This window comes from Balaenoptera ricei, chromosome 16 (genome assembly GCF_028023285.1).
Source record: "Balaenoptera ricei isolate mBalRic1 chromosome 16, mBalRic1.hap2, whole genome shotgun sequence".
Lineage (NCBI taxonomy): Eukaryota > Metazoa > Chordata > Mammalia > Artiodactyla > Balaenopteridae > Balaenoptera > Balaenoptera ricei.
In genome coordinates, this window is record NC_082654.1 from 25,305,033 (window position 1) to 25,323,230 (window position 18,198).

At 40.5% G+C, this 18,198-nt stretch overlaps 1 protein-coding gene across 9 annotated transcripts in view; it reads left to right on the forward strand.

The window, feature by feature from the left end:
- The window catches only part of CFAP43 (cilia and flagella associated protein 43), a 103,111-nt gene that overhangs the window by 51,488 nt on the left and 33,425 nt on the right, over positions 1-18,198 (forward strand). For 8 of the 9 annotated variants that reach the window (XM_059900165.1, XM_059900169.1, XM_059900166.1 and 5 more), the window contains 6 exons: positions 658-807; positions 2,864-2,994; positions 4,952-5,099; positions 7,580-7,681; positions 8,440-8,517; positions 14,861-14,986. In XM_059900165.1, the coding sequence (XP_059756148.1) occupies positions 658-807; positions 2,864-2,994; positions 4,952-5,099; positions 7,580-7,681; positions 8,440-8,517; positions 14,861-14,986 (735 nt within the window). The remainder of the gene's footprint in view (positions 1-657; positions 808-2,863; positions 2,995-4,951; positions 5,100-7,579; positions 7,682-8,439; positions 8,518-14,860; positions 14,987-18,198) is intronic. The other variant, XM_059900167.1, reaches the window with a different exon arrangement.

Consider the following 18,198-nt stretch of genomic DNA (forward strand, 5'->3'; position numbering starts at 1 on the left):
CCTTCCTTTTCTAAATCCTTCAATCAAAGGGCTTCTCTCCCAGAGTAGACAATGTCAGCAAGGTCTGAGACAAAGACATTCAGAGACAGAAGAAATGGTTTATCGTAAGGAGGATTCAAGAAAAGCTTCCTGGTGGAAGTAATATTTGCACTGGAGTTTGAAGAATAGGTCAGATTTAGACATGAGAAATATTGTGTACAATCTTGGCAGGGAGGTGGGGTTCCTGATGTAGGGAGGGGGGCCAAATTGGTGGGGATGGGATGGAAAAGGGCATTCCAGACAAAAGTCACAACACATGCAGAGGTTTGAAGAAGGGCATACATGAGAAACATGGGGGGAAATTGACTCATTTATTTTGACTTGAGCACAGGGGTATATGAAATGGATTAGTGAGAAATAAAGATTGTCAGTTGTAGGCTGGGATTTTTAATAGTAGCTAACATACAAAGAAGACTTTTCTTAGTTGGCCAAAACGAACTTCTCCTTGCAATCAGAGATGGAAAATGTGGTGCAAATACAGGTGCCCACTTTATCATGTATCAGTTTATTTCCAATGACAGTGATTTTGGATTTGAATCTGACTATATATGCACAACTGCAAACCCCAAGTTACCGCTCCCCTGATCTTTTCTATAATGTGGTCATTTTCTTTGGCAGGAACATAGTGGTATCTGCATTCTTAAGTCATACCAAAAAGTACAAAGCAAACAATACGGACCTGGAATGCTCTCTCTGTCTCCACATGGACTGTGGCTCATAACAATAGCTAAATGTGGAATTCTGTGTATCCGAGATATTCATACTTTGGTAAACTCCTTTTTTTTTATGGTTATGGGATGTGTGTCTTGATCTCATATAAGGAACAAAAGCTCTTACAATAGGAATTGGAACTCTTAAGTTAATTGACTCACAACTTATTTAGCCCTAATGGTGTTATTGATTCCAACACTGGGTGTATTTATGTGCTAAGGTTTGAGGCTCTAAGGGAGGAAACGCCAACAAATAGACTGAGATCTTGCAAAGAAGGAACATGGGGCTGGGATACAGTAGGTGAGCTCCAGCCCAGCTCCGTCACCACTTACTGTGTGTCTTGGAAACTCACTGAGCCTCACTGAGCTTCAGCTGCTCCTCTGCAATTTTAAGGAAGCCTTGCTTGCTCTCACCCTGTGGGATTCTGGTGAGAGCTGGTGAGAGGGTACATGCAAAACTTCTTTGGAAATAGTGAATTGCTTTGCAAACCTAAGGTTGATTACGGCTAGCTCCCTGGCCTGGAGGGCCTCTAGGCTGGTTGCTGCCACCCCCCACCTGACTCCTCATGTGATGCTAGAAGAGCATAAGGGAGAAGGGTGTGGCCCTTACTGAGTCCTCCCCTATCACTTGCAGACCTCGACGTCACCAGTACCACTACCATTTCTGATTTCCATTTTTCTCAGATCTCTGAAAAAATGAAAATAGTTTCTTCTCCCAAAAAAGTGAAAGATCCTTTTCTAGGTTTTGAGACCAAGTAGTACTGGTTATCAATTTAATTTAATTCAGTCAGTTATTTTTACCCAGGGATCTACCCCACACACCTGAAGCATCACAATCACCCCGCATGACACTCTCCCATGGGGCCACAGGTAAACTGGGTCCTGGCTGTGCATATCCAGCTCTCCTTGCTCACTTGTGCAAGAAAGCATATTTGGAATACAGTTGGGCAAAAGTGATATTATTATTATATAGGAAAAATCTTAAATCCCTTAGAAATTATTTTTAGGTGAACAATGTGCAAACTCTGCTACATTGTCTCTTATTCAAGTGATTTGTAAATGTACGCTACAACTGATAGTGGCAAGATGTCAGAGTTTTTCTGGGTGATTCTATGCAAAGTACCTCATATAGGAGGTTATTCATGGCAGTACTGTTTGTAAAAGCAACCTAATGTCCATCATCAGAGGACTGGATAAATAAATAATGGTACATAAACAGTATATAAATAAAGTATGGAATATTATGCTGTAATACAGAATGAGGAAATCTTTATGAAACGATATGGAAAGAATCCCAAGATATATTGTTAAGGAGGAAAGGCAAAGTGTGTAATATACGTATTATGCTACAATTTATGTTAAAAATTGTTTGTATAAAAATTTGTTTATGTACATTAAAAAAACTCTGAAAGGATATTGAAGGTACTAATAATATTGATTGCCTTTGGGAGGTGTTGGGGAATGGGGGCAGGAAGGAGATTTCACTGCATACTCTTCTATAGTTTTTAAATTTTGAAACATTTGAATATATTGCCTATTCAAAAAATTAAAAAATTTTTAAAGGCATCATGGTTGATAACTAGTGTGACAAAGAAATCTCAGTTTTTAGTCAAAAAGTTTAAACCATTGCACTGTGTACCAATTAGTGATTTGTTCGGGTTCTAATTAAACTGGTTTAATTGGCATCCTCTGTCATTCTTCACAGAACCCATCACCTTCTCTCATCACACTCAGCCTCTCTGCACATAAAGGGAACTTGCCTAATCCTTGAAGGATCTGAATTTGCCTGCACTGCTTGCTCAAGGCCTCTTCTCGTAGTCTTCAGCAAGTCCATTCACTCTCTGTGTCTGATTTTCCTATTATAAATTGATGATAATAATCCCTCTTCTTCCATATTACACAGAAGGGAGAACAAACCAGTACTGGTGAATGTATTTTGTACTAGGAATTTTCAGTGCTATGTATTATTAAGAGGCTACTCCATACCAACTAAAATGCTGTTAACAAATAGAAAAAGGTTTATCCACAAGCAAGAGTGCACGTAACCCCCTTAGAAAAACCATGTGGTAGAATCACATTTGTAATTTCTGTACTTTGTTCCTAAAACTATTAAGGAAACATTTGTTCAGTGTCGGAGTCATTCTCACCAGGGGCATGGAATTCAATCGGTGAGAATTTCAATGGATGGACAAAGCATTCTGGTGAATGGGAAGGATGACAGCACCCTTGTTAACCTGAGATGGAGGTAAGTACAGTATACAGTAAGCAACCTCACATGATACGGTGTTTTAAAATAAAGATGTTGTTATTATTTAGGTAATAGCAAGGCCAACACAACAGGAGACAACTGCCATTGAAAAAATTGTTATACTAATGATCCCAAGAGGAGGGGATATGCCATGCTATGGGGGAGCCACATGCGGAAGCACCAGGGAGGGTTAGGAGGCAGAGGGAGCAGGGAAATGTGGGCAAGTGTCTTCATTATGGTTTCTATGGGAAGGAGCAGGCAGGTTTAGGATTGACTAGTTTGGATAATTTCAGTGGGTTCAGGGCCATAGAGGCTGCTGCTAGTTTTCTGGCACTTGACCCAGGGATGATTAGGATAGAAATAGTGGCCCCAAGTGTGAAAGCCCAATAGAGGATTTGGTTGGGGATGTGGGCTCTGAGTTGGTGGGTTTGCATTTGAAAGGTGAGCTCCAGATGAGTTGTTTGCCATCTCTATGAATTGCTGGTCCTGGGAGGGGCATTTCCTCCAAGGTTATTAGCAAGACCCCAGATGTCAAAGCATCAAAATACAAAAAATAAAAAGACCCAGTTAAGACCTATGAAGTGACCAGTCCTCCCTGTCATAACATCTGTTGGAGGAGGACAAGGAATGAGGACAATTCTGAATAGTAGATCATTTTTAAAACTCCTATTTATCCCTAAAAAACCTGACATAGGTATGTATGTATCTGTAAACACATACACGTTTACTTTCCTAATTAGACTTTGCCTAGACAATATTAAATTATTTAGACTTTGCTTAGACTAAAATTAAAATCCTAAATAAACAAATATTAGCCAAGCATACAGATAATGGCCAGGGCATAGAGAACATGAAGGTGACACCCTGGACTTGAAATGTTACCTTGTTTGATCTGCCGATGCACGTCACTAGTCAATGTGCAATTCATTTCCACAAAAATACTATTTCACGGTGCCTCCTGTGAGCAAAACAATAATAAAACATGGCGTATCTCAGTGACACTGTGAAATGTTACATATTATGGAGATTCTATATCATAGCAATTTTGGTCGCCACTTACTTCAAAGACCCATTTGATGACTGACTGTATCATCATGCCCATTTTATATGTGGAATCCTGAATAAAACACTAACCTGTATCTCAGTATATAAATCCTAATGCATTCTTTGTAGTAAGGGATCACATAGCATCTCAGGCAACAGCAAACATGTGCTGGAGCCCTATTCACGGCAGTGAGGTCATTTCCATCCATTGGCAGTTAATCTCATGGACCTCTGACTCAAAAAAAGTTGAGTTTGAAAACTTGGTCCAGCACTTGTGACCTTAGGGCACCTGACAACCCCTCTAAATCATCTGTAACCACTGTTATTCAAGGTGGGATCTGCAGCACCTGTGAGCTTGTTAGAAATGCATATTCTTGGGCCTCATCCAGACTTTTCGAATCAGAATCTCTATGGGTGGGGCCCAGGAATCTGTTTTAACAAACCCTCCAGGCCATGCTGATATGCCTGAAGTTTGAAATGCCCTGGTGTATTGAGTGGAAGTAATAATACTTTCCTGAGTGTGGGGTGGGGGCTATGAGGACTGAATGTGGTGATGTGATTATATATGTGAAGCAGCACAGCACCTACTATCTCCGAGGGTGCAACCAGAGCAGTGGCTCTTCTGCGCAATGACCGGGGCGGATGGGTACAGAGGGCATGTAGGGTAAGGGTATGGGGACAGTGTGAAGAGAGATGACCCCAGAGAGGTCAAGAAGTTTGCCATGTCCTGGAGCCCATGAAAGTACTGTCCTCTAAGAAGCAGAGTCCTAATAACTCCAGGGCACTGTGGAGAACTATCCACATATTTCTTTGCGTAGAAATGGTTAGGTATCTGGAAATAATACTGCTAAATGTGTCTTTTTCAAATTGTGATTTTGTAGCCTATGTGTTTTCTTTTTTATTAATATAGGCAGTTTGGAGGAAACTTAGCCAATGAAATTCTTGAATATAGCCAGCAACTTTCAACTTACCTGAAGAACACCATGGATGAGGAGAATGATTCTTTAAGTGTAGCAAAAAAAGATTCCTTGGATTTGGGATCAGAACCTGAACATGCAGTTGAGTTTCACTATAGTTTTCTTTCTCCTTCCTCCCTCCCTCCCTCCCTTCTTTCCTTTTTTTTTTTTTACATTTTATTTATTTATTTATTTATTTTGGCCACGTTTGGTCTTCGTTGCTGCGTGCGGACGGACTTTCTCTAGTTGTGGCGAGTGGGGGCTACTATTCCTTTTGGTGCACGGGCTTCTCATTGCGGTGACTTCTCTTGTAGCAGAGCATGGGCTCTAGGTGTGCAGGCTTCAGGAGTTGTGGCATGCGGGCTCAGTAGTTGTGGCTCGCGGGCTCTAGAACACAGGCTCAGTAGTTGTGGTGCAGCGGCTTAGTAGCTCCGTGGCATGTGGGATCTTCCCAGACCAGAGCTCGAACCCCTGTCCCCTGCATTGGCAGGCGGATTCTTAACCACTGCACTACCAGGGAAGTCCCTCTTTCCTTCTTTTTTTCCTTCCTTCTTTCCTTCCTTCCTTCCTAAATCAGATATCAGTTTTCAGCTTGTGGTTTTCTTTTAGCAGATATTTTAGTAATATTCCTCTTTATCCAGATATCTCATGATTTTCAAAAAGAGCATGCACTACATTTAAGAGAAAATATTCAGCCTTTCTCAAAGCAATCACAAATATCACATTTCAGATCTCATTTAAACCATAGTACAAGATCTGTCTGGGCTTGCTTGAAAAAAAAAATCTACTACAATTCTGGCGCTTGTTCAAACTAGTCTCTCTATACTTTTACATCACATACATTATTTAGGATGTGTTTAGCCAGAGAACATTTATTCACTCAATCATTTAACAAATATTTATCGAGTGCCTACAAAGTGCTGGACTCTGGGGGATACAGGCATGAAAAGATAGGAAAAGTTTCTGCTTTCATAGAGCTTACATGCTAATTGGGGGTCGGGTGTGAGCAGAGAGAGATAGATAAATAATCAAATAAATAAGAAAAAATTAAGTAGTAACAAGATCTATTTACCAAATAAAAATGGGTTGGTGTGATAATGTTTGGCTGGAATAGCCCCTCCATGGAGAAAGGCTGTGATCTGACTTAAAAGAAATGTGCCAATATGTGGGGCAGGAACAAGCACTCAGGGCAGAGGGAGAAAGAGCTTGGCACGTTTGAAGACCTAAAAAAGACCTGTGCAGCTGAAGTGAGCAAGGGAGAGAGTGGTAGGGGATAAGGTCCTGGAGGTGGGAAAGAAATAGGTAAAGAAGGGCTTTGTAAACCAGGTAGCATTTGGACATAATTTTACATGTAATGAGAACCTATTAAAGTGTTCTGAGCAGAGGATTTACAAGATCTTATTTACGTTTTTGAAATGATTACTTCCGCTGTGTGGAGAATGATTCCTGTAGGGCACAAGAGTAGAAGCAGAGAAGGAGTTAGAAGGCTTAGGTGCCAGTGATAGAGGTGCAAGAGTGTTGTGGAGAGGTGGTAGTTTCCAGGCCGTTTGCAGAGGTAGAGTTGACAGAACTTCTGATGAATTGGACATAGAGGGAAAGGGAAAGAAAGGACTCAAGGATGACTCCTAGATTTTTTACTTGAAGAACTATGTAGAAGAAGGTACCATTCACAGAGAAGGGGAAGACTGTGGGGGAGGGGAGCCACTGTGGGGAGAAAGAAGGGAATCTAAAATCAGTTCCCTGGACTGAGCATGAGAATACTGTTAGACATCCAAGCGAGATACCAAGTATGCCATTGTGTAGATGTTCTGGGGAGAGTCCAGGACTCGGGATGTTGATTTGAGAGTCAAGGGCATATGAATGGAATTTAAAGCCATAAAGCTGAGTAAGATCATCATGGAAGAGTGGATGGTGAGAAACAGAAGGGGACCAAGATAGAGCAACTTCTAGAACTCCAGGAGAAGAGTTCAGGGAGGTGAAGGAGATTGAGAAGGGGCGGCCAGTGAGGTTGCAGGAGAACCAGCAGAGTGTGACATTCCAAACTCTTTCAAGATTTTTTGCTGCAAAGGGGAGCACAGAAATAGGGCGGCAGCTAAAGGGGAATGTGGTGGTCAGTGGAGAGTAGCTTTCCTGGGACAGGAGATTCCAGAGCATGTTTAGATACTGTAGGGAAAGATTCAGTAGAAGGCAGAAATGGATGATGCAGAAGGGTGATGGAAATTTTTTTTAAGTGCAAAGCCTTCAAGAAGGAGGAAAAGATTAAGATCCTAAGCACAAATGGTGGGGCAGGCCTCGATAGGCAGCAGCATTTGGTCTACAGTAACAGGAAGAAGGCCAAGAGTGATCTGGTGAACGTGTGACCTGTCTGATCATTGCTGCTTTCTCAGTGAAAAGTGTGGCTGATACAAGCACAGAATGGAAGGAATAAAATTAACTAAACCTTACATCTTGAGCAGGCAAAATGCTTGGTAATATATTTTAAAATGCAACAAGTAAAGAGGGATTCAAAGCAATTAAATGAAGTAGGGTGGGAGGAGAACTTGATGAATTTTTAATTTAAGATATGTCTGTCTTCTTCTAAGATAAATGAGAATGTGAGGTTAAGCGTTGACTCATTACAAGAGGAATTAGTCAAAGTTGATAATATGGCGGAAATTCCCTGGATACAACAAAAAAGCCAAGAGGTATTTATAAAACATGAGAGAAGTTTGAAATAATGCTTTGTAGGGGTGCCAAATAGATTAGTTTCCTGTGAAACCCCTTGGAAAGTTAGAAAGTGGAAAGAGATACTACTTGGCAGACCATTACATCGTATAAGTGTACCTTCCCTGAAAGCAGGCAAACACACTAAACACGGCCCAGTCTTTTAGATTAAGTTATATGAGCTTTAAGTGCTGTACTTAGGCTAATACGAAACCCGAGAAAAGTGTCCAGGTAGGCCAAGGCAAAGAATGAACTAAGATAACTCATGCTGAAGTACATTTGGGGGGATGCGGCAAGGTAGGCTTAAATAAAAGGGGTGGGCCCGGAACAGAAGAGACACTGTGGCTTCTGATGTGCAGAAAGGTGACATAGGTGGCAGCTTGTGTCTGGATTTAGCCTGCTTATCTAGTCGCACTCAAGTTCCCAATAAAATAGCAGACTAGTTTTCTGTTATCAACTGTTCTTTAATTTTTCACTAGATTATTTTCTTTCTGTTGGCCTTATCATTGACCTCAGTTCCAAGTTGCTTCAGTGGCCGCTTACATAGCAGCAATTTAGACTTAAGCAAAGTATTGCAGTGGTATTATTTCATGTACACTTTATATTATTAGTCTTTAATTTTTTCCTTATTTCTGTTTCTAGGGAAGTGCTATCTATGTATCTAAGTATGTACATATGTATCTATCATCTCGCTATCATCCCTGTTGCTTGTTTAAAGGATGTACTTTCTCCATTCCAGGCCATCAAAAACGAGGTTAAACTGTTTTCCAACAAAAGGAAAGAGATAAAAAGAGGAATCAAAGCACTTGCTAAAACTGTAAGTGTTGCGATTCCATGTACTAATACGTTTGGCCCTTGGTCTAAAATTACGTTTTGAACTTTATTTTGTTCAACCCAGCATGAGACACTACACCCCATTATTTTCTCTGCCTGTAAGCTTAGTTTTCTGGGGCACTTTAATAGGGTATAATTTTTATCTTACCATACAACATATAAACAGTGGTTTTCTTCCCTGTCTTCCCCAAATACTGTCTTTAATACTTATTTTTGTCAAAGTTATACATTTACATTTTTACAAATTAAATAATACAGAGTTATGTAATTAAAAATAATGTTTTTGGGGCTTCCCTGGTGGCGCAGTGGTTAAGAACCCGCCTGCCAGTGCAGGGGACACGGGTTCGAGCCCTGGTCTGGGAAGATCCCACAAGCCGCGGAGCAACTAAGCCCATGCGCCACAACTACTGAGCCTGCGCTCTAGAGCCCACGAGCCACAACTACTGAAGCCCGTGTGCCTAGAGCCCGTGCTCCGCAACAAGAGAAGCCACCGCAGTGAGAAGCCTGCGCACCACAACGAAGAGCAGCCCCTGCTTGCCGCAACTAGAGAAAGCCCGCGCACAGCAACAAAGACCCAATGCAACCAAAAATAAATAATAATTTTTTTTTTTTTTTAAAGAATTTCACTTTATTTATTTATTTATTTAATTTTTTGGCTGTGTTGGGTCTTCGTTTCTGTGCGAGGGCTTTCTCTAGTTGCGGCAAGCGGGGGCCACTCTTCATTGCGGTGCACGGGCCTCTCACTATCGCAGCCTCTCGTTGCGGAGCGCAGGCTCCAGACGCGCAGGCTCAGTAATTGTGGCTCACGGGCCCAGTTGCTCCGCGGCATGTGGGATCTTCCCAGACCAGGGCTCGAACCCGTGTCCCCTGCATTGGCAGGCAGATTCTCAACCACTGCGCCACCAGGGAAGCCCAATAATAAATTTTTAAAAATGTTTTTCTAGCAGCACCTGCTCTACTTTTCTTCACTATGATTCCTGCAATCCTGAGGTAAATGTTTTCAGTTTTTTCAGACTTTTTGTTTGGATATTTACCTCCATCTTTGTAATGGTCTTCGTAATACTGCTATTTCTTGGTATTTCTATTTTGACACTTGTTGTGGGCTTTCTGGCATGGAAGATGAGTACTCAGTTTCTTTTACACCCTCCACCACTACTGTATGCACATAAATCAATACTCAGTAGGTACACTATTATAGTTATATAAATATTCTTCAAAGCTGAGCCACATGGTATATTATGATTACATTTCCATTTTTACAACTTTCTTTTTCCTGGAATTAATAATTGCCTTTGTTTTAGATTAAGCCTTTCTATTCAAACTCTCTCAAAATGCTAGATACCTGAGGTAATCAATCTGTCAGTGCATTTGTGTGTGTGTGTGTGTGGGACCTCCCTTCTAGAGCTTTCTATCTTCCAGCGCTAGTCTACACACCTTGCTCTCTAGACCAGGCACACAGCTGCTGTTCTAGGGACTTCTCTTGTCCATCTTCCTGGGAAATTGTCTCACCTGCCTCCTGAGTTAGAGCCCCTGTTTCCAGAGTCCTGTGTGTTTTTCTTTGTCTTCTTGGTGTGCATCTTCCAGTAGCTTTCTAAGCAGGACTGCTGTGCAGGCCCATACTTGGGAACATCATTTATCATGCAGCTGTGCTAGTGTCATTCAAATGTAATACAGTGTGAGTGGTGCCTACCCCCTAGAGGTGTACAATGCTTTGGCTCTGTTCTTGAGAAAGGGTACATAGGAGGTACATTTTTTGAGACGTGGTTTTTCTCAAATACAATGATTTACCCTCAGAATTTTGAAGACTTGCTCCATTGTCTTTTAGCTTTCAGTGTTTGCTTTAGAGAATTCAATATCTTTTTGATTCCCAGTTCTCTAGGTAACCAGATTTTTATCTCTGGAAACTTACAGGATCCTTTCTTTTTCTCTGGTGTTTGGAAATTTTACAATATGCACCTTCATACCTTTGATGGATATTCTTGATTTGCTGGTGCAGACATACTCTTCACCCTTTTTCACCCTGCTCCTAGCCCCAAGAGGCTGGCCTCTGTGGATGGCATCAGTGAGCTCTCTTGCCTCTGTCTTCTGTTTGGGTTTAGACAGTGAGTGGCGTCAGCAGACGATCAAGGGGCAGGAGAAGACAAGGTCAGGGTCTTTATTTCTCCAGTTTCCTCTCTGTGGTATTATGAGTTGGCAGTGACTGCTAGCCCTCTCCTACAGCTACTGATCTCCCCAGGTTCTAGTAACCACTTCCCATCCTTGCCTTTCAGACCTGGGAGTGGTGATAGCTTCCCGTGGTTGCTCGCCTGAGGTGCTTTATCATGCCTTGCTGATTTCCCTTACCATGCCAAATCTGTTTTAAAGGTCCCTCTCCCCATTTATGCCGTTTGAGTGTGTCATTCTGTTTCATACCAGGACCCTAGTTTGTTTGGGCTTTCTTGTCTCTTTCATGTGCTAGGCACTGGAGCACTTTTAACAAGAAACCTTTCTCTTTCAAGTCTGGGAAATGTTCTTTAATTATTTCTTTAGTAATTTCTTCCCCTTAATTTTTGTTTCCCTGATTACTAATGAGGTTGAACATCTTTTCATAACTCTGAAGACTTAATTTCCTCTTCTATAAATTCCCTGTTCATGTCCTTTGCCAATTTTTCTATCGGGTTGCTGGTCTTTTTCTTGTTGATTGTAGAAGTTCTTTATTTTTATTTTTAACTTATATTTCTTTATAATAATTAGCGTTAGCTAAGCTATGATAACAAACAAACTCCAAAAATATAATGGCATAGGGATGAGAAGTTTATTTCTTCCCTATATAATCATTCTGGGTAGGTGTTCAGGTCAGCAGCTGCTCTGTTCCATGCAGTCATTCAGAGACCCAAGCTGACAGAGACTCTGCTGTCTCTAGCACATGGCTTCTGAGGTTGCCTTGCTTGATCTCATCCCACTCAGCTGGAAGAGGAAAAGAGCATGGAGGCGTGCATTGGGCAAATCTGGAGGTAGCCCTTATTATTAGGTTGAACCACACGAGATTGCTGTTTTATATGGTTCAGCCCAATATACTACAAATATTTTCTGTTTTGTCTCAACTTTTATACTGTGCCTTTTTATTTTTTTTAATATAAATTTATTTATTTTATTTATTTTGGCTGCGTTGGGTCTTCATTGCTGCGCGCGGGCTTTCTCTAGTTGCAGCGAGCGGGGGCTACTCTTTGTTGTGGTGCGCGGGCTTCTCATTGCGGTGGTTTCTCTTGTTGTGGAGCACGGGCTCTAGGCACACAGACTTCAGTAGTTGTGGCATGCGGGCTCAGTAGTTGTGGCTTGCTGGCTGTAGAGCGCAGGCTCAGTAGTTGTGGTGCACGGGCTTAGTTGCTCCGCGACATGTGGGATCCTCCCGGACCAGGGCTCGAACCCGTGTCCCCTGCGTTGGCAGGCGGATTCTTAACCACTGCACCACCAAGGAAGCCCCTTGATTTTTTTATATTAATATTTTTTTCTGTAATTCCTTTTACTAGCACTTATTTACGTATCTTTTTCCATTGCTTTATTTCCAAGTTTCTTCTGTGCTCTAATCAGTATATAGCTGGATTGTTTTCTTTAAATCCTATCTAAGAGTTTTAATAGGTGAGTTTAGCCACGTTTATTATAATTATTGATATGTTTACACATAATTCCTGCCATTTGATTTTGGGCTTTCTGTTTAACCTATTTCCAAGTTTTTTCTTTTTCCCTCTTTCCTATGTGCTTGGATTGCTTGTGCAATTTTTGTTATTCATTTTTCTTTTTTTTTTCCAACTATTTTGGGAGTCATAAATATATTCTTTTTATAAAATTCTAACTCACATGCTTGACCTCCTATTTTTTTTTTAACATCACCTGGTGCCTTCCTACTCAATGGTATAGAGCACAGAAGCATTGACACCACCTAGGATCTTGACCCCATCCCAGATGTCCTGAATCAGAATCTGCTATTTTCACAAGATCCCTAGGTGATTCATAGGCACATTAAAGTTGGAGAAGCTCTGGTTTAGCCTGTATCATACCATATCTGCCCTCCAGATAAGAGCTCCAGCATGCTTATGTTGTTCTCAGTTTTTACGTTTTCATCTCCTTCTGCTTCCCCACTTTCTCTCATTGATATCATTTAGAATTATAGTTTAAATTGGTACCTTTAAAAACTCTTAAAAAATGTGTAAATCTTATTTAGACTTAATAAGTCTTTCTGCCTACCTTCCCTCTGACTTCAGTACGTCCTTAATAATCCTTTCAGAGATGTAGGTATTAGTGAACTTTCTGAGCCCCTGAATTTTTACAAATGACTCTACTCTATTTTGACCTCACACTTGAATGATGGTTTGATGACTATAGAATTAGAGATTCAAGGTTTTTCTTTCACTTAAAACTTTGATCCAAAGCTATTGATCCATTGCATTCTTGCATTCAGTGTTGCTGATGTGAGTTCTTCTATTAGTCTAATTCTTCTATTTTTGTGATACTCTTTTCCTCTTCAGAAATGTTTAGGATTTGGTCCTTTAGTTTCCCGACATTTCTTTCTCTAGACCTGGGCTGGCTCAACACTTGTTATACCCTTTGAATCTTGAGTATTCATGCTTTATTGTGTCTTTAAAAAATCCTCCCTTATTGTTTCTTTAAACATCATGGCTCATGTTCTCTTTATTCTGTCCTTCTGAAAGTCATATTAGTAACAGGTACTTCTAGATATGTCATACATGTTTATTAATTTTTCTTTCACATTTTCTTCTTTTTATCCTTTGTTACACTCAGGGAGAAGTCTTAACTGACTTTTACAGATCATTAATTATCTTCAACTGTGTCCATTTTGCTATTCAGCCCATCTGTCGAATTTTTTGTTTGTTTCAAAGATTAAACTTTTAAGTTCATAATCTCTTGATTATTTTATGATCTAATATTTTGCATCCCTAGTTACTGTAAAATTCTACTCTTCTTGCTTAATTAACTCTTTCTCTTTGCATAACAAGTTTTCTGTTTATTGAATTTATTGTCTGTCTTCAGTGGTCTTGTTGTTCCCCAAATATTTTATGATCCATTTTTATTTTCATTATTGCATGCTCATCTTTTTTTTTTTAACATCTTTATTGGAGCATAATTGCTTTACAATGGTGTGTTAGCTTCTGCTGTAAAACAAAGTGAATCAGCTATACATATACATATATCCCCATATCTCCTCCCTCTTGAGTCTCCCTCCCACCCTACCTATCCCACCCCCCTAGGTGGTCACAAAGCACGGAGCTGATCTCCCTGTGCTATGTGGCTGCTTCCCACTAGCTATTTTACATTTGGTAGTATATATAAGTCCATGCCACTCTCTCACTCTTTATAATTGAAATTCCCTATTATAATTTCACTACACCAGTTCAGCAAGCTTGGGAAGAAGATGTGTAGGAGATCTGACTTCAGCAGGTATTACAGTCTACCTTTTGCTGAGCTCTGTCCTGGGGACCCATGGGGCCATGATACATCATTCGGATCCAACTGATTTTCATCCTTCAGACTTTACGGTTTCCATGCTACTGAAGGATCCTTTTCTTCCCCCTCTTAATTGCAGTGTTGGATTTATTGATTTATTATACACTTTTTTCCTCTTAATTTTATGGATTGGGGCAAGAAGGGAAGATTGTAAAGCCCATTCTCAGTCCATTTTGAAAATGAAGTCCTCATTTTTTTCTCTCATATTGTCTTTGTTGTTTTTGTTTATTTGTAAGGGCTCTTTATATTTTGAAGATATTAATATTTTGTCATATATGTTTTAATGTGTGCCCTTTGTCACTGAATTTTTTGAAGCTATAAACTTTTTTTTTTTGAAGCTATAAACTTTTAAAGATATTTTTATTTTAGAAATGTTCAAATATATATAAAAGTGGAGGGAATAATAATATAATAAATCTAATCACCAATATTTTTTCCTCTATACACCATCCACTATCCTCTCCCCTGATTGTTTTGAAAAAGACCCCAGATGTCATATCATTTCACCTTTAATTATTTAAGTATATGTGTCTGAAAGATAAGAACTCTGAAAATACTTAATAATAATACTACTAGCACACCTAAATATCATTAATTCCTTAATATCATTACATATTTTTGTTGTTTTTAGATAAATGAGCTTTTATGGATTAAACCTTAAAACCTAAATAAACCTATAACCTAATTCTTTATTTGATAGTTACATTTAGATAAACAGAATATCTATTTTTTTTTATTGGTTGCTGTCTGAAGAGACTCAGAAAACCATCCCTTTAAAGTTTAATTCTTTGCTTGTCTCCATCCTTTACTATTGGAAAATTCAGATTCTGGACATGATGGAAGAAAATGAAGCAGTAGATAATATTGCAAAATTAGAGCAACAAGAATTTGGCCTGGATCTTGAAGAACTGGAAAGACTCCACGATGAAAGTGAGGAAGAAGTGGCAAAGGTATGGAAAAATCTGATTTAAGCACCATAAAGATTTAATAAAGAAAGTAAAAAGAAAATAGGAAGGAGAACTTTTCTAGGATAATGCAAATAAAACAAACCTTTTCCAGCGTGATGTGAATACAGCAAATTTAGTGCATACAAATGGAATGAGTCAGAGAATTATTGAATTTGGGAGTCAGGGGAAAGAAGAACATCTAGACCAGCCAGACATCTGATATTTGTCTCTCCCCCATGACATTAATGCCAACCATCTTCCACCATATATTTGAACATTTTTAGAGATCTCCTCAGCCACCTCATACCAACTTCAAACATTTTTGGTTTAGTAAGCCCTTTCTTAATTAACGTTGAAATCTTTCTCCCTGTACTCACTGATTCTTCTACTCTTTGAGCACCATTTACTCTATAACCACTGTGAAAGTGGTTAGAGAAGACTAGCAATTACCATATTTCCTATGTATCTTCTCTTGTCTAGGCTAACTATCCCAGCTCCTATGATATCATATACTATAGTTTTAATAGTTTTATTATTATTGTAGTTTTCCTCTAATTTCATTTTATTTCTGTATGGCACCCACAAAAGAATTTTAATTATTATCTTTCCAGTTTAGACAAAAGCATAAACTGAAACCTCCATTTTTCTAGGTACTGTACTTCTATTAATTCACCCTTTGCACTGTTTTGTGGCAGTCACAACACATTGCTTACTCATACGGATTTTATTTTGGGTAAAAGCCTTTAGAGTGTTTTGCACAGGATGTTCTTAAGCAACCTCTCTCTCAACCTGCACAGTACATTTGATTCTTTGAGCGTGCAAGTATAAAAACATTTTCCCCACTGAACAAGAGAATTAAATATAGCTGGATATAAGGACATTTAAGTGGATTATAGTTGGTTAAACAACTACACCAAGAAGAGACTTGTTATTTGACTGATGATTCTAGGAGAGAAATCTCCAATCATGTGCCCCAGGACTCTGTCCTGTTAAACATGTTTTTTTAATGACTGGAGTGAAGATGTGAAAATGAGGCAGATCTGTCCAAATGGTAAATGACATGAGGCTGAGAATGAGAGGAAATATATTAGATAACAGAATTAATACCAAAAGTACCTCAAGGAACTAACTGAAGGAGATAAAATTCACCTGGATGTTCATTCGCCCATCCATTCATTCATTCTGCAACATTTATTGAACACCTATTACATGCCAGGCACTACTGTAGGTGCTGGGGATACAATGAATAATACAGATAGTTCCCACCCACATGGGGCTACTCTAGTAGAGAACAGAGACCATAAACAAATCTCTATATATTATATGATGGAAACAAACCAGATTCGATAATAGATGTGAGGGATCTACTTCTGTGGTCAGAGAAGACAACTTTAAAGAGGGGACCTTTCAGTTGCAAACTAAGAGAAGAGAGGGAGCTGGCTATACAAAGATCTGAGGAAAGAGAATGTCAGGCAAACGGAGCAGCAAGAACAAAGGCCCCGAGGCAGAAATTGCTCAGCGTATTCCAGGGCCAGAAAGGCCAGAAAGGCTGTAGCACAGTGGACAGGAGAGGGCCTCACAGAATGAGGTGGGAGAGGTAGGCAGAGGCCAGCGCTGAAGACCTTGTATGTTGTGGTGAAGAATTTGGCTTTTGTTTTTAAACATACAACAGGAAGCTATTAGAAGTGATCCCTTTTTCTTATTATAACAGATAGGCACCAATCTAGGGGCTTTTTGAATGTTATTTGATCATCACAGCAATCCAAAAAGGTAGGTTATTGTTTTCCCCACTTAAGGAAACTAAGGCTTAGGTGCTCGAGTCACTTGGCTAGGAGCCCCCAGCTCGAGTCTGAGCCGGTAAGCAGTGCTGGTCTGCCCACCGGGCTTCTGGCTCATCCTCCTCGGCCCTGGCCTCACAGGCCTGGAATTCCACCTCCTATTCTGGCACCAGCTTCTCCCAGCCCATTTTCATCTTGATCACTCTAAAATGAGTTTGGCTTAGGTGCCTGCCCCCATCCTCACCCTCTCATTGCTTTTTTCTCCAAGCTCTTGTCTGACCACTCGGCCCCATGAACCTGCTCCTCTGGACTGTTGACCTACTGACCCCTGATGAAGCCACTCTGCTCACCTGACCCCCACCCTGTGCCTCTGCCCCAGATGCCCCCATCCCTTGCTGCTTATCAAATTCCTGTGCATCCCTCGAGGAGCCTCCTTGATCCTCTGTCGCAGGCTTTGGTACAGAGAAAGGCTCTTCACATGCTCATTTCCCTCTTGTTGTTTAGTTTTCCTGAGTTCTGGGCTTTGAAGAGATATCAGCCCTAGATTGGGCATGATAGTAGAACCAGACAGTCCAGGACAGAACAGTGTTAGCAGATGGCGCCATAAATCCACCTGCGAGCAGAACACTAGCCCCTGGGAAGAGCTAAGGCTCCCAGTCCTAAAGGGACCAGGCTACTACCCGCCCTGGCCAGGACCTCAACAACAGGACAAAGACCAAAGCCCAGTAATGACCACCTAGACACAGTATTAGCATTATTCTGGAGGGATTGAGCAAATAGCCTCAAGAGTACCAAGGGGAGGAATGGAGGAGCCTGGGAATCAGACAGGTTCTGACAATTAATATGCCAAAACAGCTGTTTAAGAAAAAATAATTTAATACTACAAAGCTACAGTAATCAAGACAATATGGTACTGGCACAAAAACAGAAATATAGATCAATGGAACAGGCTAGAAAGCCCAGAGATAAACCCACGCACCTATGGTCAACTAATCTATGACAAAAGAGGCAAGGATATACAATGGAAAAAAGACAGTCTCTACAATAAGTGGTGCTGGGAAAACTGGACAGCTACATGTAAAAGAATGAAATTAGAACACTCCCTAACATCATACACAAAAATAAACTCAAGGGCTTCCCTGGTGGCGCAGTGGTTGAGAATCTGCCTGCTAATGCAGGGGGCACGGGTTTGAGCCCTGGTCTGGAAAGATCCCACATGCCGCAGAGCAACTGGGCCCGTGAGCCACAACTATTGAGACTGCGCGTCTGGAGCCTGTGCCCCGCAGCGGGAGGGGCCACGATAGTGAAAGGCCCGTGCACCGCGATGAAGAGTGGCCCCCGCTTGCCGCAACTAGAGAAAGCCCTCGCACAAAACAAAGACCCAACACAGCCAAAAATAAATAAATAAATAAATAAATAAATAAATAAATAAATAAA